This window comes from Notolabrus celidotus, chromosome 22 (assembly GCF_009762535.1).
Source record: "Notolabrus celidotus isolate fNotCel1 chromosome 22, fNotCel1.pri, whole genome shotgun sequence".
In the NCBI taxonomy this organism is placed as follows: Eukaryota; Metazoa; Chordata; class Actinopteri; order Labriformes; family Labridae; genus Notolabrus; species Notolabrus celidotus.
The window spans coordinates 12,911,756-12,936,848 of NC_048293.1; the positions used below are offsets into that span (position 1 = coordinate 12,911,756).

Below are 25,093 nucleotides of genomic sequence, written 5' to 3' on the forward strand. Positions count from 1 at the left end.
TGGAATATAAAGACTATTCTGCCTTTGCTCTTTAGGGTTTTCTTGCACCAGACAGAAGTTAGTGTGTAGCCCATACAGTTCAAACAAAGCATGAAGATGGTGATTTGACTGTCCAATCAAAAATAATAAAAGAAGAGAGAGTTCATGTATTTGAAAGCACTTTGAATTTGTTTGACCTTCTCCTTGAAGACAAGGTAACAGTTTTAGAATCTGTGCCACCATGTTGATCATACGAAGCTGTTATCCTGCCCCCTGTGAGTTGGGGCCATTTAGCTTTCTAGAGTTTCATGTACAGCAATCGTATTGTTGCACTTCTTTAGGTCCCCTGAGCTAACGTGTCAGCTCCATAAGATGCTTTGTTCATTTACAGGGAACTAGGGCTTCTATCAGAGAGACCACTGAGAAATCCATAGCAAGGATACTCAAGTTACAGCGTCAACCCTTATGCATTATCGCTGCAATTCCATCCTGTTGTAGTGAAAATAATGGCAACTGGTGGGACCTATTGAAAAGCTATTGAGTAAACATTATAGCTCATCATGGATAGCCTACAATTCTCTTGCTGAGCTTGTTCAGCAGGATCATGAAAACAATTCTCTCCTAATGCATCAAAGTTAAAGTCAACATCATGCTCTCTGTTTATGATCGGTGCTTTTTGAACCACAGTTTCAGGCACAAAATTAGTAGTGCTGCAAAATCTTCAACCTTATGAGTCTCTAAGGGTGTGTCTTATGGCAGAGATTATTGGATTTGGTAGCTGTGTTGTTTTAGGAATTCTAGAGGAAAAGAAAGGTTGTTATGGCTGACATGAGGGACTGAAATACACTCCATAGTCTACAGTGACAGCTCTTTATGGTCAATATATTGGAACACCAGTGTTTTTTTGGCCACCTAAAGTTTCAGAGATCATAATTCTAAAAAAAAGTTACCAAATGGCATGTTTTTTTCTTCAGATTAATCTACCAGTTCTACGAAAAGAAGAGCTGCACTGAGAACATGTCAAGGCTGGTCAGGACGTGTTCCTTATACGGCATTATTATGGATTCTCCTGCCAGGAAACGCTGACACTGTTGATTATCTGGGCAACAATGCCATGTTGTCACTCAGCAATGGGCAGTTCTGAACAGGAAAACACAAACACTGGTTCAATTGTCAGCTGAAATTTACCAGTGCTGTGAAATTAGGGAGAATTCCATATGAATGTGCAACGGATGGGCAGATGTTCACTTGCTTTTCTGAAACTAGCTCTGTGTTGATAAGGGAGGTATAGGGCCATGCCCTGTCAGCTGTTTCTTTTTTTTTCTTTTCTTAAAATCAAATATGTTATTTCAAAGAATAAAAAGCAAAAGTATTTCACATCTTAGACTTACTGGTGATCACAATTCCCCCTAGGGATTCCTCATAATTCCATAGATCTCAGTCTGGACTGACCCTGGTCTAATCACTGGTCACTGGTAGCCCAGAAAGCCTCAATCATAACGATAAAACTAACCTTTCACTAAAAAACAATACAAAATAGTGCTATGTGAAAATGGTAAAACAGTAGCAATAACTTTTCTGTTTGTATTTCACAATTTATAAAAGGTGTTGCTGTGTGTAATTAAGTAACACCAAAGACTAAAGCAGGACACAACATAAGTCTAATGTAAACAAAGGTGTAGTTGGGCTGCCCAAAATAAAACCAAGATTAGCAACGGGACTGATCACTGTGTAAACACTGTTTCACTGTCTGGCTGTGTGATGATGATCAAATATTGGCTTGTGATAAGTTGGTAAGTATGTACAGGTGTTATGCAGACAAATTTGCTAAAGGTTAATGTAATTAAGAAATACCAAAGCTTGAGGTAATTTATGGAGACAGTGTTGGGGTTACATATCTTGTCCACCAGAGGGCACTGTGCAGCCATAATAGTTGGATCATTTAACTGTTATGACCATTTTATGAGGTCTTACTAAATAACATTATGTGTGTATGTGTCACCCTCAAATATGAGTAATAAGATAATCATGTGAAAAATGTTTGACAAAACGTCAGCGAGTAATTAAATGTTTGAAAAAACTGGGCAGATATTCATCGCTATGTATAAAGCACAAATGCATGGATGTAAAACCTGGCTGATGGACATTAAATGTCATGAAGAAACACTGTTGAAATGTCTCCAGTCTGAAATATATCTAAGGAAGAACAAAATCCTGTACAGTGAAACAGGACTAGCCTGATTTAATTGCCAGGTATTTGTTTCCTTACAAGGAGACTTTTTGTACTTCCAAGGAAAAAGACTAAAAATGAAGACAGGGCAACAAAGCTTATCAAATAACAAGACAGGACATGTAGGCAGATGCATAAAACGTTGATATCAATCCAATGGAAATTCTCCTTAAGTCTATATCTAGTTAAAGGCAGGAAATAATATAACACGTTTATAATATAATATATCCACCTATAGTCTTTGCATTGTAAACCTGTCTTTAAATGTACCGAATAAATGGATGTTTGATGTCATCTGCAGCCTGCGTATGTCAGTCTATAACATACATTGCTTCTGACAGAGACGATACATGATTGTGCTAATGCCTAACTGTGTATTTGTGTGTGCACAAAGAAAGCCTTATAAATTAGAGACAAGTTCCTAGTCTGCACACACATACTTGGCCATTAAAAGTTATTCTGATTCTGATTAAAGTACATGATCAGCCTGGCCTTCGGATGACTGTGTTGGATGCCAACTCAAGATTCTTGAAATGTATGGATATCACAAATCTGGAATCTGGATAGGTTGATCATACAAGCATGATCCAGCCCATTATCGCTGAACAGACACATGTTTCAGGATGTAATGCAATTTAGGTTGTGTTATCCACTGACCTGTTGGTCAGAGAGCATTCAATGGGGATTGTGGAGAGTTTGTGGCAGACGGACACTACAGACAGCTCCTGCTATCAGTTGAAGAACTTGGTGAAGCTGGGAGCCAGCTGGTCGGCACAGACATTTACAATTTAGGGTAACAAGCCGTCTGGGCCTAGTGCTTTCCTGATCTTCTGTGTGACTGAGAGAGTTGACCCAGATCTTAAGTGCAGGTGGGGGCAAGAGGGTGGCAGGAGGTAATTCTTTTTGCAGTTTTTTGTCTTTCTCAAATACCCAACCTGGCAGATAAAAGGCTAGACTTAACAAACACACCATTTGACAAAATTAGATGGTAAAAATACTCAAAAGGCGTTTTCTGCATTGAACTATCAGCAGTTGGAAGAGTTGCAGCATAAAAACTACAACTCCCAGGATGCCACTTACCGGTTCAGAGGTTATTGACGTCATATTTCTGCTGCCGTGACCTGGGATAACAACAAACCATTAGCTAAACGTCAACTTAACGTGCGCATTTTTCATTTGTACTGTGCTATTACTGTAGCCTTCATTAGTAAAAATGTCCGGGAAGGCGAAAGACATCCTACAGCTGGACCTGTATGGTTTACTCGGCATTGAAAGGGCTGCTACAACGAAGGAGGTGAGCAAATTGGTTGAAGTTAGCTGTTAAGCTAGTTAGCCACACAGCCAATGCTGATCAGTTCACATGTGCCAGTCTGGTCAGTAAACCACTTCAAAACAGGATAATGCCTTTATTATAAAAGACAGCATACCAGAGTGTCATTTATATATTAATCTACTCTGTTTTCACTCGGAACATCTTTCTATGCATGAGGAAGCTAACCGGTATGGCTCTGATCTTCAGTTTGCACGCTGTTTGTTAATGCGTAAATGCGCCACACAGTGAGTCTCTTTGCTGTAATGAAAACAGGAAAGTGACTGAAGCTAGAAAAGTAATTTCAGCTTCTAAAAGACACATGAGCCTTGAGATGGCTAAACAGTAAGGTGTAATATTATAAAATGGCCACAGAGGGGCGACGTTGCATCGTGCATTTCCAAAACTGACACGAAATGTCTCTGGAACGAAGGTGAGCTTAAATCTTCGGCGCACTATTTCTGTATATTTACTTTATTTTCCCAGCCATGATAAGCAAGATATATCAAGAATATGCCAATGTATTGTTTTGATTACACCAACGTATTGTGTCTTCATTAATGAAAACCCCAATTACATAATAGTTGGGGTTTTGTGAGAACGTTACTGAAAACACATTTTGATGGTTTGCAGATCATTTAAGCTATGCACTCAATTTTGAAAAGTCAAAATTGCATTTAGAAAATATTAAATGTTAATGTCTTTTAAAAATATGTACCCACTTAGAGTTTGACACCATCAACATGTTTCACAAAAATTGGGATGTCCTCATCCAACACATCATAAAAGTTTGGGATGCAAGGAGACAAGTTTCTGGATTTTTGAAAGTGAGCTATGGTCCCATTCTTGCCTGTTAAAAGATTTTCATATTTTGGTGCTCCGTTTTGGAACTTTTTGTTTCTTAAAGCTGCTGTTGGTAGTCACAGAGTAAACATCTGTTCAGAGAGAGGGACTTTGAATGTCAACACTACCCCCCCCCAACAAGATTTCCTCTTAGCTCCCCAACACAGATCGGCGTGTGCAGTCATCATAGTGCTGGACTCATAACCAATCTGAGGACGTAGTAGGGCCGCCCCTTAACCAATCAGGACGGAGGATTGGAGATTAGCTATGATTGGTCCGTCATCACGGGGAACAAGGGGAATAATAACATTGCTTGATACAAAGGTATTGGAAAATGCAGAGATTTTGCAATAGTCTCAAATTACTCCACTTACTGATGAGTACGATGGGCATTATGACCTTTTCTCCAAACACAGCAGAAAAAAAGCAACGTTTTTTACACCATTCCTACCAACAGCAGCTTTAATGTACCATATATTTTCAGTGGGTAACAAGTCAGGACTGCAGGCACGCTAGTTTAACACCCAGACTCTTCTACTACAGAGCCATGCTGTTGTAATATTATATTATGCAGATTGTAGTGTGACATTGTCTTGCTGAAATATACTAGGTCTTCCTTGAAAAGAGGCATAGTCTGGATTGCAGTATGTTGCACCAAAACCTGTTTTGTTCGCCAATAAAGGTGCCTTTCCAGATGTGTAAGCGACCCGTGCCACTTATGATTTTCTCTTTGCATGGTAAACCTGCATTTGTAGAAGCTACAATGAACTGTGTTCACAGTCAGTGGCTTTTGGAAGTGATTTTAAGCTCATGCAGTAATTTCCACTACAGAGTCATATCTGTTTTTAATGCAGCTCTACCTGAGGGTCCTGAGATCATGGCTTTCTAGAATCGTTTTTGGCTATGTCCCTTTTGTACAGGGATTTTTCCAGGTTCTCTGTATCTTTATATGGCTTTGTGTATTGTAGATGATGAAATCCCTAAATTCTTTGCAATTTTATGCTGAGGAACATTACTCTGGAATGATAGAAGTATTCGCTAATGCAGTCTCTGACAGAGTGCTGAACCTCTTCCCATCTCCTCTGGTAGACCCAGCCTCTCTGGAAGGCCCTTTGTACTCACATTCATATTAGTAACCGTTTTGTTGTCCCACTTTTGGAAATGTTTTGCAGCATCAAATCTAAAATCAACACATGTATTTCTTTTTTTCCTTCTTTTACATTTGATGTGTTGTCTCTTTTTCAATTAAAGAGGGTTTAACTGATTTGAAAACCTTTAAAATCAACTTATTATTTAACATTTTACACAGCCTTTCAACGTTTTTGTAATTGGGCTTGCAAAACTAGACGAACACAACTAATTGCTTACATGCTCGGTGTGGTTATACTGTATATCCGATATATGACAGATAGCCTACTCACAAATGTTTGAATCTCATTGGACGTCGTTTTGTGTCATTAAATAAATGAGAAATTTTGTGTTTCCAAATCAACTCTGGGAAAGTTCCATTACTCTCTTCCTCTTTTTCCCAGCCTTGCGCATTCGAACACAATGTCCCGCATCCAACCTTTCCCAGCGACCACCTCTCCTCATAATTTCCAGCATCTTAAATCCACAGGCCTGATGGGAAATTAAAATTGCAGCCAAAATGAGGGAAGGAGTTAATTTCTTAATTGGATTTCAAAGTCCTGTCCTCCTCAGAGGATTATCCTGGAGGAAGTTAGCGGTTGTGGCTTTGGTAGAACTGAAGCTCTGTAATGTAGACGGCTGGTTCTGTGAGGTCTGCTGATGGTCGAAATGATAGTGAGGGTTTGTGTGTGAGTAGTGCGTTGCGTCTGGAGGGCCTGAAAATCAATCGTGTGAAGTCGGATGTCATCAGATAGGCTACTTATCCCAATTGTTGTGACCGCTGCTCCACCACTACTATCAGGCATGTTGTTTATCAGAGAGAGAGAGAGAGAGGGGAAGAGGCTCATCCAAGAGCTGTTTCTGTGGGCTCAGCCACAGCTTGTACAACATTGCTTTGACATAGGGAGATTTGCATTCTGCATCTTCTTCTGGTCCTATCGATCAGCTCATTGTGTTATCACTGCTTTTGACCCTCTTTGGAGCTTAGCTGACGGACAAAGTTTTGGAAAACTGGCACGTTAGAGTCCATGATGTCAAGACAATGAAGTGTCTAGGGAGCAATAGCTGAAGGCAAACCATTGAAAAAGATGTGCACATGCATATCAGCAGGATTTGGGAACTGCTTCCCTAATTGTTCGTTTTACCTACCACAGATTTGTTGGTGAAATACTCAACAGCCAAGACCACACAAATGTTCTTGTGGTTTATTCAGCTACTTAAATTTAAGTGCAGCTAATGTGCTGCAGTGTATTTACTTCCAGAAAAAGCATCCAAGCACAGGTGATTCCACTACACTACAGCAGTGAATATTAACATTAGTGCTCATCACATCAAATGCAGATAAAAACCTGATCATGATGTTTTTAAAACTAGCTTGGAGACTTTAATTTGGTCTGCATGTATGATAACACAAATGATCATGCCATCTTATTAAAAAGGGTATGTAGATAAATATTAGAAAAGTTTAAAGGCAAGAATCATTACTGTGGAGAACCCGCTTGGAGACAGAGAAGCACACCGCGCAGGAAGGAGAACAGAGCGCAGAAAAAAGGACTTGTCTCTCTGAACCAGATGACGGGCATGCACCCTCGTTGTCTGATATGTTCAATGAGATCCTTGATTTTAGTGAGGTTAGTACAGAGTCATAGCCATAAATGCAATGGTAGGGGAGACTGGGGACAGTTGTAACATTTTTGGACATTTCTGTCTAATAATTGGCATAATAATTTATTTCGGTGTTTTGATTTTCGGCTTTGGTTTCCTGAAACCACTTCAGTGCCGCTGTCGCTCGTTTCAGCTGTGAGTACATTCAGCTCCAAACATCTTTGAGGCGACATGATTGGCTGTTCGTTTTCTTCTTCTGTCTAAAGTTGGATGGCAACTAGCGTTTAGGCTCATTATCACCCCCTTTCCAGTGGTTTGGGGGTGTATAATTTCAGGTTTATTTGTCAAAAATTTTAATTGAACATTTGTTATATTTATATTGAGAAAAATTACATCACAATAATTATCGTTATCGAATTATCGCCCAGCTTTAAATCCACCCACTGTACATTATACAAAATAATTTTTTGTATCAGGCTGTTAACACAGCGGGCTCTGGTAGCCACCCTCAAGTGGACACTGAAGAAACTGCTGATTGTAGCACTTCTGCATTAGCTTCATTTGAACACTGGAGATTGCTGCTTTAACAAGAAAAGCTCTGGTTATGTTCAGCAGCACACAAACACATGAAAAGTCAGTCACTGCTTCCCTTCATCAGATCCAAGTTTTCTTCTTACTTTCAGCTCCCCTTCTCTCTGCACGTTCATGTCCCCCTTGCCCTGCCTTCTGTCTCCCTGTCGTGCCTGTGCTTATTCTCCTCCAGCTGATAATGTCCTGTAAATAGCAGAACAGTGTAATTAAGGAGGATGGGCCCATGGCAGATCAGGCAGCTAATCAGCTACACAGGGCTAGGGGCCAATCGGGCTGTGCTGCGATTACACCAGGACCAGTTTTGTCAACTATAATTGGCACCAAAGCCTGGTGTAATGAAGACAAGATGTGGGCATGTAGTTAAATTTGTGGCAGGCTGGGATCAGGGAGGCACACAGAGTCTGGTTTAACCAGGCACTAACCATTGGGCTACTGTTGGCATGCTGCTGCAAGATTGGGGTCTTTCCTGGATTTCTTGGTTCCTCCCTCTGCAAATAGAAACATGAGAAGTAACTGAGGTTTGTTTAGATTGTTTTATGCAAGAGACACAGAAAACAGGCATGTGATAATCTAGATTAATTTGAAATGCAAGACATAGAAAAACATAAAAACATCCATCATCTGTAATGTTGATACAGGAGTTGGTTTTAGCCCAGGACTTCTTGTATTGATATAAGAGCCGACCCTAAAAGCTCTCAATGAACTGAAAAAAGTTCACTGCGCAGTAATTGACTGAATTAGTCCTTGAAGAAGAAGCGACTCGATTCGAGAGCTCTCATCCACACATGTGCTAACCTTTTTAAAAGTTGGCCCGCTGTGACTTCTAGTTTGCAAGACCAAAGGGCTTCAGGGTCTTCCAGCATCAATTAAGGCTTGCGTGTTAGGGCATTGATGGGAGTAATCATGTATTATTTAACAGAACAGCACCGGAGGCACAGGAGAGACAAGATATCGTGAAGGATGCTAGAGGAAGTTAAAAGGAAAAGAAAGAGGAGGAGAAGATGGAGGAAAAAAAAACTGAGAGGGAAGTTGGATAATCAAACAAACTGCAGAGAAGTTTGTGTGCTCACTTCGTCTTTAACTTAACTCAGTGAGGTACAGACTTGAACCATGGCTGCTGCACCAGAGGAGCATCAGTGAGGACAGGTTGTACTCGTCAAACAAACTCAGCGGGTCAGATTTTTGTACCATCGATGTCAAACATCTGTGGTGTTCAATACAGATGTGAGGACGTGTTTATCTTGTCAGCTGATTTGAGGTGATGAAGAACATGAAAAGTAAATTGAGTGTGAACTGAAGACACAGCTTGAGCTCTTAAAGGACCATAGGAGGAGTTTGGGTTTGTATTTCCCTTTACATGCTATGAAGTTCATGGATTAAAATCAATGCTTTCTTTTGAGAATCTCTCTCTTCTTTTCTACCATCATGAACATCCATTGTTTTTAGTTGATCTGTTCATTAGAAAACCTTATCAGGCTTTGATAGCTTGCTGTGTGATCACTGATGCGTACATTTTTTAAAATGGAAATTGGAACATATCAACATTTTAATTTTATGTTTTCCCAATTGTCCCCATCAAATTAGGAAAAGTCATGAAATATGAAACCAAAAAAAAGTTATGTTAGTCATTCATTTAGAGACGTTAAACATTGAATGGGGTCCAATTGACCCCAAGAATAATAGGAGGGTTAATCAACCAGTACTTAAACTATTTGTACACAGAGATAATTTAGCAAATTATGGAAGAGAATAAAACTTTTTATTTCCCTAAGAAACCAAGAGAGTGCTTGGGGTTCTTCCTATCATCACTATCACAACTTAATGCAGACTTAATCTCTGCACAGGACATTTGCACAACAACAAGGCAATTCAACTTTTTATGGATTTCGTGTTGATATTATATTAAATGGAAATAAAAAAATGCTACTTGAAGCTGTAGAAAAAGAAGACACTTGGATAACCATTATGCTAAAGCTCTTCTTTTATGCTAAAATAGTGGTTTTCTTCACAGTGTGTCACTATCGATGGACAAAGCGCAAAAGCTACTATCTGCAGAAGGATCCAGGGAAAGGGGGGGGAAACCTTCTATCTGCACTTTGCAAGACACTGATACCTAGTATGTATTATACACATAATATACAGTTGTGCTCATGAGTTTACATATCCTGGCAGAATTTATGATTTCTTGGGTAGTTTCTGTTGTCATTATGATATAAAAAGAGTAAATATATGATAATAAATGGCTATACCCAACCACTAACCATGAGTGAAAAAAAAGTTTTTCTCTTATCATTCATATTCTCTGAAAAATGGCCAAAAAAATCACAAATTCTGCCAGGGTATGTAAACTGATGAGCACAACTTTAATTTTTTTCAGAAAAGGGCCTTTTTCAGATAGGAGGTTTTGCATTTTGACCATATGGGGAGAAAAAGGGTTTCAGAACGCAGTAATTTCCATACTGGCTTCCTTTTGCTTCATCTTGTTCCGAAACGGGCACAGAATTTAGTTGAACTGCAACTTGTACACAGATGAATGTAAAGATACTTTTGAACCTCTGCTTGAGTTGTTATTCCCTTTGCTTGTACCTCACCAGAAGTCTCTGTCAAGAAGTGGACAAATTAAGGACAGCAAGCACAGGAGAGAAAAAGGAAAAACAGACGGAGGGAGACTAAAATAGGAAGATGGCTTTAGCCAACAGCAAGCATATGTGTTTGGCTCAGGTTCACCGCCCTGTGTGTCAGTCTTGATCTGTAGGAAGGCTCTGTGTGCCAAGCAGCCAGACTAAATATCTCTTAATGAAGTCTAGTCTCCCAAAGCCCTCTCCATGAACCACCTTCTCATTTACTGTTGGAGCTATAATGAGAAAAAAATCTGATGTTGACTAAGAGATAGAAGAAAGGACTTGTGACATTTAGGAGCTGTCTGAGCCATGATAATCTCCAGAGGACTCACTGGAGGTTTCTTTCTTTCATATAATTATGTGGAGGCCTAGTTCTTCTACCCCGGACAATGGGCATCCAGCCCAATGTGTCTAAGCCGACTGTTATGGACACTTATTGGAGCTGCTGTTAAAAATACTTGGACACTGATGGATTACACCACTCTGCTCAGTTCCCTCAGAGTTGTGTTTTGTTTTTCTCCAAGTTAAAAGTTAGCTTTGTATGTTTTGGCGTGCTTTATTGAGATAAAACTGTGCAAAACAACACACAGGAAAATGTGTATGCCAGAGGACAAGGCGTCCAGTGCAAACGTTTCCCAGACATGAAGAAAGGAGCTCCCAATTTCTGTGGCCCATAGCATGCTGGCAAGGGGATTGATTTGTGTCGGGGGGGTATGTGAAAACATGCAGCACATTGGCACGGCTGATTAAGACTGGTGAGAAAGAGTATGTCGGTATGTGTGTTTTTGTCTCAGCTTGGATGTATGTGGGATTTATGTGCCAAATCCTTAGCATGCAATACATATATATATATGAGCGTGTGTGTGTGGAGCTGCTTCAGCGCTCCACAGCCCCCTCTGGTCTCCACGGAAAGTTTTCCTGCTTTCCTCCAGAGGAGCGCAGATCTAATGAAAACCACCTTGTCATTAACTGGTCCCTTGAAGGACCAATGAATGGTTAACATTCCAAGCAGTGACCTGGAGTTAAAAAATCAGCTATAACTAAAACCTCATCTGACATTACAATACTCTGAAGTATTGTTTAGTTTTTCCACTTTGGTTCACTCAACCCCCTGAAAGTTCTGGCGACCAGCCTAAAATATTAATGGCAGCCTTCTCCGATTTGTTACAGACAATGGCACTCTGTTTGTGTATGTTATTGTAACTTTTTTTTAAAGTTTGAATAAAGATGGACTTAAACTTTGCTGCAACTTCAGGCCACATTTATCTTTCAAACTGGCAGCGGGCCTGAGAATGGTTTTGAATTCTTGCGTGGGTAATTCACTGCTCACTGAGCGAGTGGTTAGATTCCATTAACAACATGTCAAAAGAACACAAAGCAGAGGATCAGCTCAGGTGTTGATTTCATCCAAACGCTACATTTCCTGACTCTTATTTAAATGCACACCACATTTCAGCCCTCGTGCTTTCATGTCAGACTGTTACCATTAGTGCCATTATCTCAATGGGACCATCATTTGTTACTCAGACTCTGGTTTTCTGGGCCAAGGACGGCAGAATAAAGATGTTCGGTACAGAGAGTAAGAATTTAACCTTCACATGGCCAGGCTTCTTTGCTTTAGAAGATGATTAGATGTCCTTTTGTCCTAATCAACGTTTTCCACATTGAATAACTCGAGGGTTTCTTCTTTTTTTTCTTCTAGATCAAGAAAGCTTATCGACAAAAAGCCTTGACATGCCATCCAGACAAGAATCCAGACAACCCAAAAGCAGGTGAGTGAGCCACTTGAAGATGTTTTTCTAGTCTTCACCCACGATCCATCTAAACAGCAGACCTCTGCCAGGCACACAGCAGAAATGGATCAAGATTTATTATTTGATAATTTAATTTCTGCAATGTTTACAGAAGAATTAGGATGTGCCATCTGATCCAGCAGCCATCGAGCTTCAGATCAGAAAATGAATGCTCTGGTGTAGTTGTAGTGACAGCCTTGCCTGTGAACTCTGCATGAAGCCTAACCAGCACCTCACTCTCCCGCTGGCTTTCTAGCCAGGCAGCAGCAGCCAAACACAACCAGCACCACCAGAGTTTCCACACTCCTCAGTTTTTACGAGTCCTTCCGTGGGATGTCGCCAACCACCATGTCAATAATTAGACCAGGAAATCTTAATGTAGCTTTTCGTCAAGAGAGAGAGAGAGAGGGGAAAAAAAGGCACCTTGGACAAAAGACGGATCACGAGGCATGTTTTTAAGTGAGGTTTCTGTGGTTTCTGGAGGGTTCAGACAATTCCTGATTATGTCAGGGGAAAAAAAATGGGAAATTGGTGGGGTTTGAGGGGTTGAGAGGGATAACACGAAAGCAGGGGGTCGGTTTCCCAGAAATGGAAACCAAGTGGTTTGGAGGGCCTCAACACTTGAACCCGCACATGGACAGACTCGGTCTCTATCGCACGAGAGCGGAGCTAGTCTTAGGACTCCCTGCGCCTCAGGGGAAGCTTGTTTGCATGTAAGAGGTGACTGGGGGGTCATGATTCCTCACTGACTGAAGACACCGCTATTCCTGCTCAGCCCCCCGTGTTGTGACACTCTGAGCTGCCCAGTGGGTATGGCAGGTCCCCCCAGTCGGATTTCATTCCAGCTTATTATATGTGTGTAGGTAACCTGAGTGCCTCTGCTGGCAGCACGATCTCCAGAGCCTCCTGTTAGTGAGCACTGCCAGTCCCCACAGGGAGTAACTGTATCGGTCCGCTTGGCCTCCCATAAGGGAATGATTAAACCTGGCTAGCTTAGTGCACTGGTGTGATAGTCCTGTGATGGGACTGTATACATTTTTTGTGTGGTGCATGGCAGTGGTGATGGCAGCGGTGGCCCCTCAAGGTGCTCTAAATGAAAGATAGAGCAACACGATGAGGGTCTGTGAAGAATGCACAGTGCGGTTAAAAGTAAGGTTTGGTGAGACTTTCAGCACCTTTTTTAAATAATTAACCGTCTCAGTTTGTCTCGGTCTCTTCGCCAAACTTGATCTAGAAGAAATCATCCTGATCATACAATGTTTTTTTGGCGTAACCCCTCCACAAATGTCATGATTTCTTCACTCTCTTTACTCCAGCTTCACTCTCTCCTCTTAATCTTCTGCATCAGGTGTCAAATTGAGGGAGTTCTGTTTTATATATTTGTGAAATAGAAGCTTTTTTGGAAAGTCACTCTGCACAGAAAACATTGTTTCCTACAGCCTTAACACAAAACGCACAAAATGAATAATTACTTGTGTGTATTCAGCAGCAGAATTTCCTGCTTTCTCACTTTCCCCGTCTCTCTCTCTTCCAGTGGAGCTCTTCCACCAACTGTCCCAGGCTCTTGAGGTGTTAACCGATGCTGCTGCCAAGGTAAAATTCACTAATGCCTCCAGACATGTCACAAATTTACTAAGACACAAATACACACACAACCTGACAAAGACAATTCATCCTGCTGTCTAATGCTGTTTTACAGGCTGCCTATGACAAGATTTGTGATGCCAAGAAACGAGCAGAAGAAAGAACCCAGAAACTAGATGACAAGAGGAAGAAAATTAAGCTAGGTGAGATACTTCGATACGAGGCTCTTAAATTCCTTTTTTTTTATTATACTTTTATTAATTTTTTTTTACAAAGTTTATTTTTGCTTCAATTTGGGATGCACAATTTGAGTTGCAAAATTCAGAGAATTTTCAAAGTTGGAAACTTTCCATGGGAATTTACGGGAATAAACCAGGAATTTACTAAACTGAAGGTTGGCTCTTGATAGGGAACTTAGATAAAGTTGGGCAAAATATATTTTAGCATAATCCTGACTAAAACAACCAGATTTCATGCATGTACAGTTGAATATCTATGCTATTCCTCAATCACATGCACATAGCACACTGCTTACTGCAGATGATTTTTAGAATCCTGGAACACACTTTTGAGACCACAGCACAAGACTATTGAAACCACACATTTGAGCCTTTGGACTACACAAAGTGAAGTAAGCTTCGATGATATTATGTGGTAATAAATATAACAAATTTGATATATGGTACTAATGTTTAACTTACAATTATCAAATTTAATTGTATTATTTTGGATGGATATCTGCTTAGAACAAAACAAATATTTATGCTTGGATATGATACCTTTCCATTAAATTACCCTCAATTCACAGTTACTTGAATTTGGAATATATCCAAAATTACCCAGCTTAACTTCCCATGGATATGTATTAGAAATTTACTGGAAATGTTCCACCCCTTTGCAACCCTATGGATTTTTGCAGATATCTGATATGCCAATACTTTCAAGCTCATTCCGGCTGACACCAGTACCGTTAGCTGTAGCTGTTTTGCTGTTTTGCTGTTTGTTTCTGACACTTTTTCCCAAATTTTTCCAAACAGCTGACATGTTAAAGTTCTTTGTTGGTGTATGTTTGCTGTTATTGGGTATGCATAATTAGTTTCATCACCTTATCAGCTGTACATAGCAGTGGATATTTATTTTCATATCTGCCTATACGATACATAACTTTTTTTTTTTTTTCAAGTTCTATTTTGGGGCTTTTTGCCTTAATTTGATATGATCACTGAAGAGAGACAGGAAATGTGGGGAGTAGAGAGCGGGGGAAGACTTGCAGCAAATGGTCGCGGCGGGGAGTCGAACCAGCGACCTCTGCAACGAAGAATGTAGCCTCTGTATGTGGGGCACTGGTGGCCTAGCGGTCTAAGTGCCCAACACAAGATAAGATAAGATAAGATAAGATAAGATACTCCTTTATTCGTCCCACAACGGGGAAATTCATGGAGTTACAGCAGCAAACAAAAAGGTGCACAGTACAAGAATTTAACAAGAATATATATAGAAAGGAAATGTTCATCAGAGACGACAGCTTGGCCATAATTCTCCTGTCAGCCACCACCTCCACAGGGTCCAGGACTGAGCTGGTCTTCTTCTAGTTCAGTCTTGCTCTCCTGTATCCTGTCCGCCAGCAGGTGAAATCCTTCCAATGTGGCGTTCAGGTCCAGTGTTAGCTCTGTTAGCATGATGCTACTCTGGTGCTGGGTTAGCTCGTCCACAGAGGATACATAACTTTTTAAGCTTTTCAAGTTTCCTTTCATTGTCATCCTACAGAAACATTAGAGATGCAAGCAGAATGAAATTACGAGCATAGCTCAGTTTTAAAACACATATAATAAATGTGAATTATTAATCAAATAAATTGATGCAGCCGATGCAGCCGGCATTGGTGCTGTTGTGTAAAGCTTTCTTTTCTTTTGACTGATACTGATATTATGCTGATGATATTGTGCATATAAACACATCAAATTTAATGCAAGGAAAGATCATGTTTGAATGCAGAGGGCAGCTGCATAAAACACTGAGAAGTTGTTAATGTGTAATAACATTTGTTTACAGTGGGATCTATTTAATTCAGGAAACGTGGTTATAAAATGATCATATGAAGGAGATAAAGACTTCTCACCACTGATTATGTGTGTGTGTGTGCCTCCTTGACAGACTTGGAAGCCCGAGAACGACAAGCAGAAACTCAGACCCAGGAGGAGGTGCAAATCACACGTACACTTGAAGAAGAGGTAAGACAATTAATAGAAACCACATGAGAGACATTACAGCACTGAACACTGCCAGGACAAGATCTAGAAAATGAACATAAACATTTTGCCTTACTATAGGACTATAGGCCTCAGTATGGGTATTTAAGTGCATCCAAGGAACTGCTGCACACGAACGCAGGTGCTTCTATTCTGCTTTTTATCAAATACTCCCTTCCGATTAAATCCTCCAAAGACTTGGGTCAGGAACAAAGGCTCTAACAGAGAGGGGCTTTTTTCACTGCCCTATCATAATTATCAGTAAATCCATTCGGTGATATTGCATGACTTTATACACTTTGTTCAGAAAGCCAATGATAAATAAAAATGGTGTGCGTGCTTCCCCTGTGAGTCATGACATGTGCTCAGTGTGCTTAGTGCATGTAAATACGTGGCGCTGTGCCACATATTGAGGCAGGAGGGAACCAGTAGATGGCACTGTTCCATTTTCTGTCTCATCTTGAGGTCTAATTGCCACAACTGGCTAAATCAGGATGTGTGTATAATCTCTTGGAAACATAATCACAGACAGGATGTCTTAGAGGGAGTTAAGGAGAGCCATGTAAGTGATGACTTACATCAGTGTTTAATAAGAAAGAGAAAAGATGCATCGATTTCTGACACTGAAAACCAGTCCATCTGTTTATGTGTTTACATTTCTATATGTCTGTTTCCACCAGATCGCCCGTTTGAGGGAGGAGGGCTCCAGACAGCTTGAGGAGGAACAGAGACTCATCAGGGAGCAGATCCAGAGGGAGAGAGAGGCTCAGCAGCAGCAAACAGGAGGCTACCCTCAGACAAGTATGTCTGTTTCCAGTCCAGCTTTACCCAAACAGCTCAACTCAGTCCTGTTCTGCCTGGATGAATCAGTCTGATCCAATATGAGTCCTTTTTACTATCCTGAAAGCCTGAGTGAACCCCTGTGTTTCCCCACCATTATGCTGTCAGTCCAACCACAGCAACCACCAGGCCCCCCTGTGGTTCACCAAATATTATTCACATAACAATAACTGAATGCATATTTTAGTCTTGAAAACACTGCAGAGAAGTCTATTTTTATTTCTAGGCGGGAAGACAACTTGGCAATGTTACATAGGAATACCAAGCATCAGGCACACACATAGTTGTCCATCAAACTTTTAACCTCTTGGTAATATTTTAAATGAAAGGCTACATTCTGGAGACATCAAAATAAGAGTCTTGTAAAATAAAACTATGGAAGTGTATTTTAGGAAAGCACTGATTCTTGGCCAAATAGTGGACCTCTTCTGCGGCTGCACAGTCAGCGTATCCTTTGAGTCTCGTACTATTTGTACAGAGTGAGGCCTCCTCAGCCCACTTCTGGATCAGCACTTTGTCTGTTCAATCCCGAGGGGCACTCTGCAGATAATCAGACTGTAGTGAGAGCCATACATTTACCATGCGACAGCCAATTTCAAATTGCGGTCCATCTCCTTGGGTCCCATGATGATTGTTATCTTGAGTGCCATATTTCTTACCTCAACCAAACAATTGTTCTTTGTTTTTGCACTGCGGCGTCTCATCTCTCCTTTGTGCCCCCCCCCCCCCCCCCCCCCCCTCAGACTCAGGAGTAGAGAGATGCTCTAGGAGCAGTGTGACCCCCAAACTCAAGGTAAGTCTTCCAGCTATGAGCTTTTACACAAGGGATGAAATTTGGATGATGGGGTCCGTTTGAGCTTTGTAGGTTCTGGGGACTTACACAGAAAGAGGAGCCTGGGAGGAACTGCTCCATTTGAGTGAAAGTGCAGGCAGAGTCTCATCGGGGATTTTGATAGAACTTTAAACATTTGTAATTCATTATTTGGAGACCACATACGCCGTCTGACCACTGAACAGGCTGCTCAAACGCCCTTTCCTCAGGAGAAGGCCTGGCGTCGTCAGGAGACCTGTAACTACGCCAAGAGAAGGCTGATTATATTTCCTCCTGGAAACAGCCAAGCCTGCGCATATTTACAGACACTTGGGATGTTAGCTAATGTGTTGAGACATTAGATCTAGTTTTAAAATTGATAGCTGTCCAGTGCTGAGACGTGTAATCAACATTTGTGTAACCAGTTTTGAAAAACAAACAGCAGCAGTAAGACTGACAGTATCACAGGTCATCCAAAAGGAATATGGGAACATACTGTATGGATCTATCTCAAAGTCCTCTCTACTACTGAAATTATTTTTCTTCTTTTGAATCCTTTCAAATAATTACGTTTGGCTCCACTTCCTTAATTTTTCATATGTTTATTTATTTAAACCAGGAGCAAGACCACGCAGCAATGTGTCAAGGCTGTTTTCTTAAACCGTTGACATCACATTAGGCCAAAAACCATCTTATTTTAAGATTAATGGGTAAGAACATTATCAGCGGGCACTGGAGACAGGCTCTTGGCAGGAGAAAGTACATTTCTAACTGTAATTGTTGGTAAAAGAAGCAATGAAGACATGCAAATTCCCAGAAATCCTTCTCTTGACAGTGAGCAGAATGCTGGAGCTGGATCAACTCTGAGTTCTTGTCATGTAACTACTACTGAATTTGAGAAATTACACAATATCTCCTGTGAAGAGTGCAAGAACTAACACCAGTGTTTAGTGATAGGACTCCAAACAAGTACAAATAAAAAAGTTACAAAATGTTCTTTAGTGGATGCTGTTCTTGGAACTCTTTTACTTGTACCTTGAAATTTAAAGCAACAATTCTCAGATTGCAAAATGGTAAGTATCCAGATTAAAGTAAAGACAGTTGTTGAAAAAATAAGTTGACCACAGCTTAGACAAAGATGCAACTCATGCAACTCATCCCACATTGCTGTGGGCGCTGACCATCTTTGGAACATCATTCCATCATCATTTGTGTTTCTGGTTCTCTGCTGTGTTCTGTGCCGCTCCAGTCAAGCAGGTGAGTCATTGTGAGTTTACTGGTCCAGAGCTCAGTGTGCTAACCTTGTGTTTTCGCTGTCTGGACCCTCGTTATGAATGGAAATTGACTGCAGGTCTCACAGGTGGTGCCGGGGTGATGTTCACACAGCTCAACAATGTTTTTCTCCCGCACTACATCCAGGGCCAAGCCTGCGTGGCACGCTTTGTCTCCCCATCAGCTGACTTTAATCAATTGTGCTCTAATGATTAGGCATTATCCTGCAGGTCTTTAATACTTCTAAGTCTTCATGCTGCTCTTCTCCTTCTTTTTTTATTACAGTTAAAGTGGAAGTGTAGGAAAGATGATGAGACAAATGGAGGCTACTCACAAGACCTTCTTTCAAGACTTCTACAAAAGGTACACGTTCTGGAAATCAATAAAGTGGTGCCTCTGTGTTACAAGACTTTTTTATGGAGAAACATATAACAGGGATAATTGTAGGGCTGTTTTTTTATTCATATAGAGTTCCTGTATTGTACTATTTTAGGTTTGGTAATAGTGATATATTCTTTCTGACTACTGTTATAGCGTTACCCTTAATATAGCTTTCTTTATTAGGGTATTACAGGCAATGTTGTAAACTAATGACTGCTTTCCAGGAATTTTTGATTAGTTGGAATTTTTCATCAATGTGATTAAGTGCAACTAATATGTGCGGTTTAAATTCACTGTGTTAATGAAAAACACATTCCAATTTAGCTATTTTTTCTTTAAACATCTCTGAAAATGTGCTGAATCAGCCTTCAAATCCACCTTTCATCTGTGGTAAAATTTTAGATATTTAGTTGAAATATATATTTTTTAATCTCATTATCCTCACTGTCCAAAAGCGGAGCTCCATAGTAACAAATCTGCCCACAGAGTCCGACCATATTTGAGGTCTGCATGACATCAGCGCAGTTGATTGTTTTATTCTCCCCCTTAAACAAGGCCCATTAAGTTTTGTTGCAGTGAAAGTGCTGAGGGCAATGTTGTAGTGCCCTTTTAAAGCCATGCACGCCATTGTTTGTGCCCCTCTTACCAGGTGATTAAGCAGTGCCAAGGGAGGCATTAGGAAATGTGCTTTTCTCATGCAACCCAGAACCACCTTATGCAATGATGCGTCAGAAGGGCTGTTTTAGGGGCATAGGTTGGCCCTGAAATGAGAGAATAGGGCGAGAGTCACTGACGTCAAGCTGTTTGGAAAAGGCGTTTGAGTTTTCTCCTCTGCACGAACTTAGTCAGTATGGTCCCAAGCAGGAGGCCTGTGTCAAAATAAACACTGTGTTGTTCCTTTTAAAAGTCTTCAGTTAAGGGAACACACTTCAGGAAAAAAAAGTTGTTTTAGATGGCAAGCTCCAGTGAGTGACAGTTAATGGTTTGGGCAAGTAGAAATAGCCTCCGCTGTGTGGGAAAGTGAGTGGAGTATGTGTTTCTTCGTGCGTACGTGTGCTGTCTTGTGTACTTTGGCCGCTTAAGGAAATACATCTTTGTTACAGACTTTTAAAAAAGCATGTTAATACATTCATATTTTATGAAACAGAGGCCTTTTGAGAGTCTCCTTTGTCACTGTTGGCTCGCTCCACAGTGTCCTTAGTAAGCGTTAGCATTCCAGGACTTTCCCGTTCCCAGAAAGCAACTTTTTCACAAGATAAGATTCTCAAAAGAGTTTTAAAAAAACAAAACAACAACTTATGGCTTCTCAGCTCAGTTTCTAGCCTTTCCTCTCTTCTCTCCATCAGTCTGGGACAGGGATCAGGGAACGACCAAGATGCTCTTTGCCTTGCTTCCCTTATTTTAGCCAACTTTCGCTCCCTGTTCGAATCTGAAGGATTTGGCTGATGGTTTACCAAATATTGCCACTGCACAGGGAGTAGCTAGACTTGACTCCTTTGAGAAGTCACAAAGGTTACACTCTTGAATATCTTGTTGCTTGAAATGCTTTTTGCCAGTTCGGTTGGCTCGCTCCCAAACATACAAAGCCAATCATTAGAGATCAGCTTTAATTATCAAACACACATTGAGTCCAGAGATCTGTTATATTCTCCCTTGTTTTGAGTTTTTTTCAGTCTGCATATGCTTCGAGTTTTCATGCTTATTAGTTGTACTGTGAAAGGAAATACTAATTTGAATGTTCTGCATGTCCCCTCTTCCTCTCCTTCTTCTTTATTCTCTGATTTCTTCCCTCTAGTATGGCGATCTTTTAAATGTGATTGTCTCCAGTAAGAAGAAAGGAAGCGCTGTGGTTGAATTTGCAACTGTGAGAGCAGCTGTAAGTACCTCACTCCTCTTCAGTCAGTGTCCTTGTTCCTTTCGTTTAACAATGAAAATCTTTGACTGAGCAGACATTTGCATAGAACGACATTTGTTTGTCATTCAAATGCCTTGTAGTCACCAGTCACCTGCTGAGTAAGATTTTTACTGAATATGACACCTTTTATAGACTCGCAAGCCTTGGGACAGTTTCTGCAACCCAACCTAATATTTAAGTCATTGTGGTCTGTGGAGATCTGTGCTGATGGGAACCACTGGACGGAAGGACTCATTGTTCAACATAGTCTGGATCCTCAGGCTGTTTGTCATGATGTTGTACTTTTATGTTGTGGCTTCCTCACCACGGCCTGTGGTTTCCGTCCAGCGAACATGTCTGCCCGTCTGCTGGGATCTGGGCACAGGTTCCGCGGTCTCTGACTGGCCATGTCCTCAACCGAGCCTTGCTCTGGGTGTTGGCTCGTTTACAATCCACCTTTGTGCTTTGTTTGCATGTGTGCTTCATATGTTTGCTAAAATAACCAAATTATGCAGGTTTCTGGACAAAGAGAAGCTATTGTTCCTCATAAGATATTAACAGAGAGAGTATCAGATCTGCTGACAGATTATGTTCTATTTTTAGGAGCTTGCCTTTAAGAATGAAAGTGGCCTTAGTGAAAACCCCTTGAAGATTTCATGGCTGGAAGGACAACCTGAGGTTATCACCACAGCTGCTCAACCGAGCCAGTTCATGTCTTCACAGGTACGTTTACAACATGTTGCTGAATGTCTCACTCTCACTCTCCCGTATTACACATCAGCCCTGCGCTACTAAAGCTCCTCATGTACACAGCTTCCAACTCAAATACTATCGCCTAAACACAGTCCAAGAAAGTGAAGGTATGTAAACTCTCTGAGGTTTTATTTTCATATCAGTGGTTCAAATCCTGCACTCCCCTCGTCTAGCCTAGAACAATGTGTTTGGTTTAAACGACCCTCAGTTTATTTGCTTTGGAGTGTTGCGATGCTGATCCGGCAGCGGCTCAAGGCCACTGGTTGGCCGCTTGTTACCGGGCCTGACCTGGGAGACCCCAGGAATGCTTGGCTTCACAAAGCGAAGCACGAGAAGCAGCGTGCAATGAAAGTAGACTGGGACAAGAGACTGAAAAAATGCCCACACAGACTGTGACTCTATGTAGCTTTAAATCGGAGATCTGCTTTTGTCATCAGTGAGATTTTACTCTCTCTCCAAGTTTTTTGGGAGGGAATATGGTGCTCCTTTGAAACCTGAAGGCTGAACTTTCTGCAGGTCAAACATTTGATGCACTTAACTGGAATGCTTTATTTAGAAAAAAGTATCTTAAAACATCTTCCCTCTGATGTGCTGCCTGATGTGATTCGGAAATCACAGTAGTCTGTATTGCAAGCTCGACTTTTTTTAATTGATTTTGCACGCCCAATGTTTTGTCTTCCGCTGTCAGCACACCATGCATACACCAAAGACACATTTACTCCTTTCCTGTCCAAGGATAATCACATTTCAGCTATTTCCACTGAGAATCCACTAAGTTTTTCTTTCCTGTCATTAGATTAGTATGAAGTAATGTTTTTCCCCTTACAGTGTCCATTGACTTCTCCTGTGTTGTGATCTTTACCTGTGAGGGATTACAGATCAGTAGACTTTCTGCGTCTACTTATCTGTGCCTCCAGAGCTGCTGCTGAACTGCATTTCACCCCAAAACCCAGTGCGGAGTCTCAAGGCCCCATGTCAAGGCTAGCATGTGAGAGTGAGTCTGCACACTGGGACTTGTCACACTAATCTCTTTAAATGTTATTATGGTAACCCGTCTTAGCTTACTGATATCCAAAACTGATTGCTTCATCTTTTTTTTTGGCCGTGCCTCCGAGAATGAAAACATTACTTTGGCCGGGTAATTTTCGCATTAGCCCTCAGCAAGAATATTTCTACAAACATGACATAATGGGTTAACCGGTGTAGATATTAGTAATGTTGTTCCACATCTGGCCTGGGGTCAGTGGAACTGGCTAGTAATAAGAAGCAAGAGCCTTGGAGGTCCTTCTCTGTCTCTATCTGAAATCTGAAAATTAGATTCTTCTCCTGTCGTCTACCCCTCCATCGCTCCTCCACGCCGGCCAGCTGCAATCACATAGGAGCCACTTGGGTGAGGACTTGCTTCTTTGACCTCATCAATCCAAACATAGAGCTTAGAGAGTGAGAGTCTCACTACAGGGAGCTAAGAGAAACAGACGTATGACTTCAGCCTCAGCTTCGGTTCCAGCTCTGCTTGGCCTTTATAAATTAATCCAGGGCCAGAGTGAAAGGCAAACAGAATGCAGGGTGCTTGTCATCGAAAACCTTAGTGGGGTTTCTGGATAACACACTAAACTGAAAATCAGACAAAGGATCCACACACTACTGACAGCTACCAATTTAGTAAAGTAACATTTTGGGAACTAACAGATTTGTATCAGTCATTGATTTAACAAAAGGACAAAACGCAGAACAAGCATTACAGCATAGAGGAGTGTTGAACAGGCCCTCAAGAGCTACAGAGAAATCCGTGCTATATTTCCTCATCTATTTTATGAATCATCTGCAACTTCAATGATCTGTTATTACAAACTCCTCTCAAGGATTGACCCAAATGGATCATGCGGTATTACTGAATTAAATACAGTCTTCTTCCCTGAATCATCACGATCATTTAGTACCCTGTGTTTTCGTGCACACTTTCTCCACATGTTGGATGACGTAAGAAACTAAAGATTTTTACGAGACACAGCAAAAAAATATTAAATAAGCCATGGTTGAGAATGTGGTAGTCTGGTTCTCCATGTGATTGTTGACGTGGGTACAGGGAAAGTGGGCCGTCCTTACAGTAGCCCATCACACATGAGCGTACACACTGCCAGACCAATGCAGACAAATGCCTCCAGACAACCTCTGGATGTGGACTGACAGATCAGATCTCAGCACACATTGATAAGCGTTCACACCTGGAGTTCAGGTCTATCACTTGTGCTCCGATCACCCGGATCGATTTTAATGCTAGGTGTAAACAGGATCTAAGTACGATTCAGAAGTGCAGTTTATTTTGCTTGCAAAGAAGACACGTTTGAAACTCGCCATCAACAACAGCCACGTGTACTTACCTTACCAAGCAAAGAAAGGTGCTTAAACAGTTTTACTGAAACATATTCACCTCTCAGGTTGTGATCTGCATGACTGAGGGTCTATCTACTCTCAGACTCTATTACTGACTCTTTTAACTCTTACAAATTTGAGGACACAATTCCCCTTTACAATCCCTCTGAAGATCCTGAAACCTTCGCAGTGCTAACTATGGCACAGAGTGTTGGAGTTTCATCACTCTCACAGAGGTGACCTGTTGAACTGTTGGTTCTGCTTTAACTCTGCTTGTCCAGAAAGCTGATATGACATGATTAATATTAGGCCCCTGCTGCATTCACCCAGTTTTCTCACCGTGGATATTAAAAATTTCATAACCGCAAAGGGTCACGTCTTCCTCACTGTGAGGAAATGCTCCCCATGCTCCAAACTTAATTCAGAGCTCTCATTTGGGAAAGGATCTGGTTTCATCTCCAGGCTGCTCTTCAGTGTGTCTTTACCTTTTGACATAATAAGCGGTCTTAGTGAGAAATTGAGATATGGCACGTTCATAGAAGGCATGATCAAATCATTCTTAGCCGTGCATGCATTTCTATTAGAATTGTATTGTATAGAGTTGCAAATCCCAGCCAATACTAAATCAATTGATAAATCGATCAGTCAATACATTTTTATTCATATAGTGCAAAATCTCAACTCAACTCAACTCTATTTATATAACACCTTTTATACATATAAAAATGCAGCCCAAAGTGCTTCACAAAATAACAGAGAGACAGAAAACAACATTAATGGTAAAATTTAAAAGTCATTATTATAAATAAAATAATTAAAAATAAAATCAACACAGTA

At 40.9% G+C, this 25,093-nt stretch overlaps 1 protein-coding gene across 1 annotated transcript in view; it reads left to right on the forward strand.

Moving 5' to 3' along the window:
• The first annotated feature begins 3,283 nt into the window (after positions 1 to 3,283).
• Positions 3,284 to 25,093, forward strand: part of dnajc17 (DnaJ (Hsp40) homolog, subfamily C, member 17) — a 43,154-nt gene continuing 21,344 nt past the window's right edge. The window contains exons 1-10 of the mRNA XM_034675856.1: positions 3,284 to 3,503; positions 12,009 to 12,078; positions 13,634 to 13,692; positions 13,799 to 13,886; positions 15,838 to 15,914; positions 16,613 to 16,733; positions 17,516 to 17,565; positions 19,141 to 19,218; positions 21,032 to 21,112; positions 21,734 to 21,853. Coding sequence (XP_034531747.1) covers positions 3,423 to 3,503; positions 12,009 to 12,078; positions 13,634 to 13,692; positions 13,799 to 13,886; positions 15,838 to 15,914; positions 16,613 to 16,733; positions 17,516 to 17,565; positions 19,141 to 19,218; positions 21,032 to 21,112; positions 21,734 to 21,853 — 825 coding nt within the window. The 5' untranslated portion in view covers positions 3,284 to 3,422. The remainder of the gene's footprint in view (positions 3,504 to 12,008; positions 12,079 to 13,633; positions 13,693 to 13,798; positions 13,887 to 15,837; positions 15,915 to 16,612; positions 16,734 to 17,515; positions 17,566 to 19,140; positions 19,219 to 21,031; positions 21,113 to 21,733; positions 21,854 to 25,093) is intronic.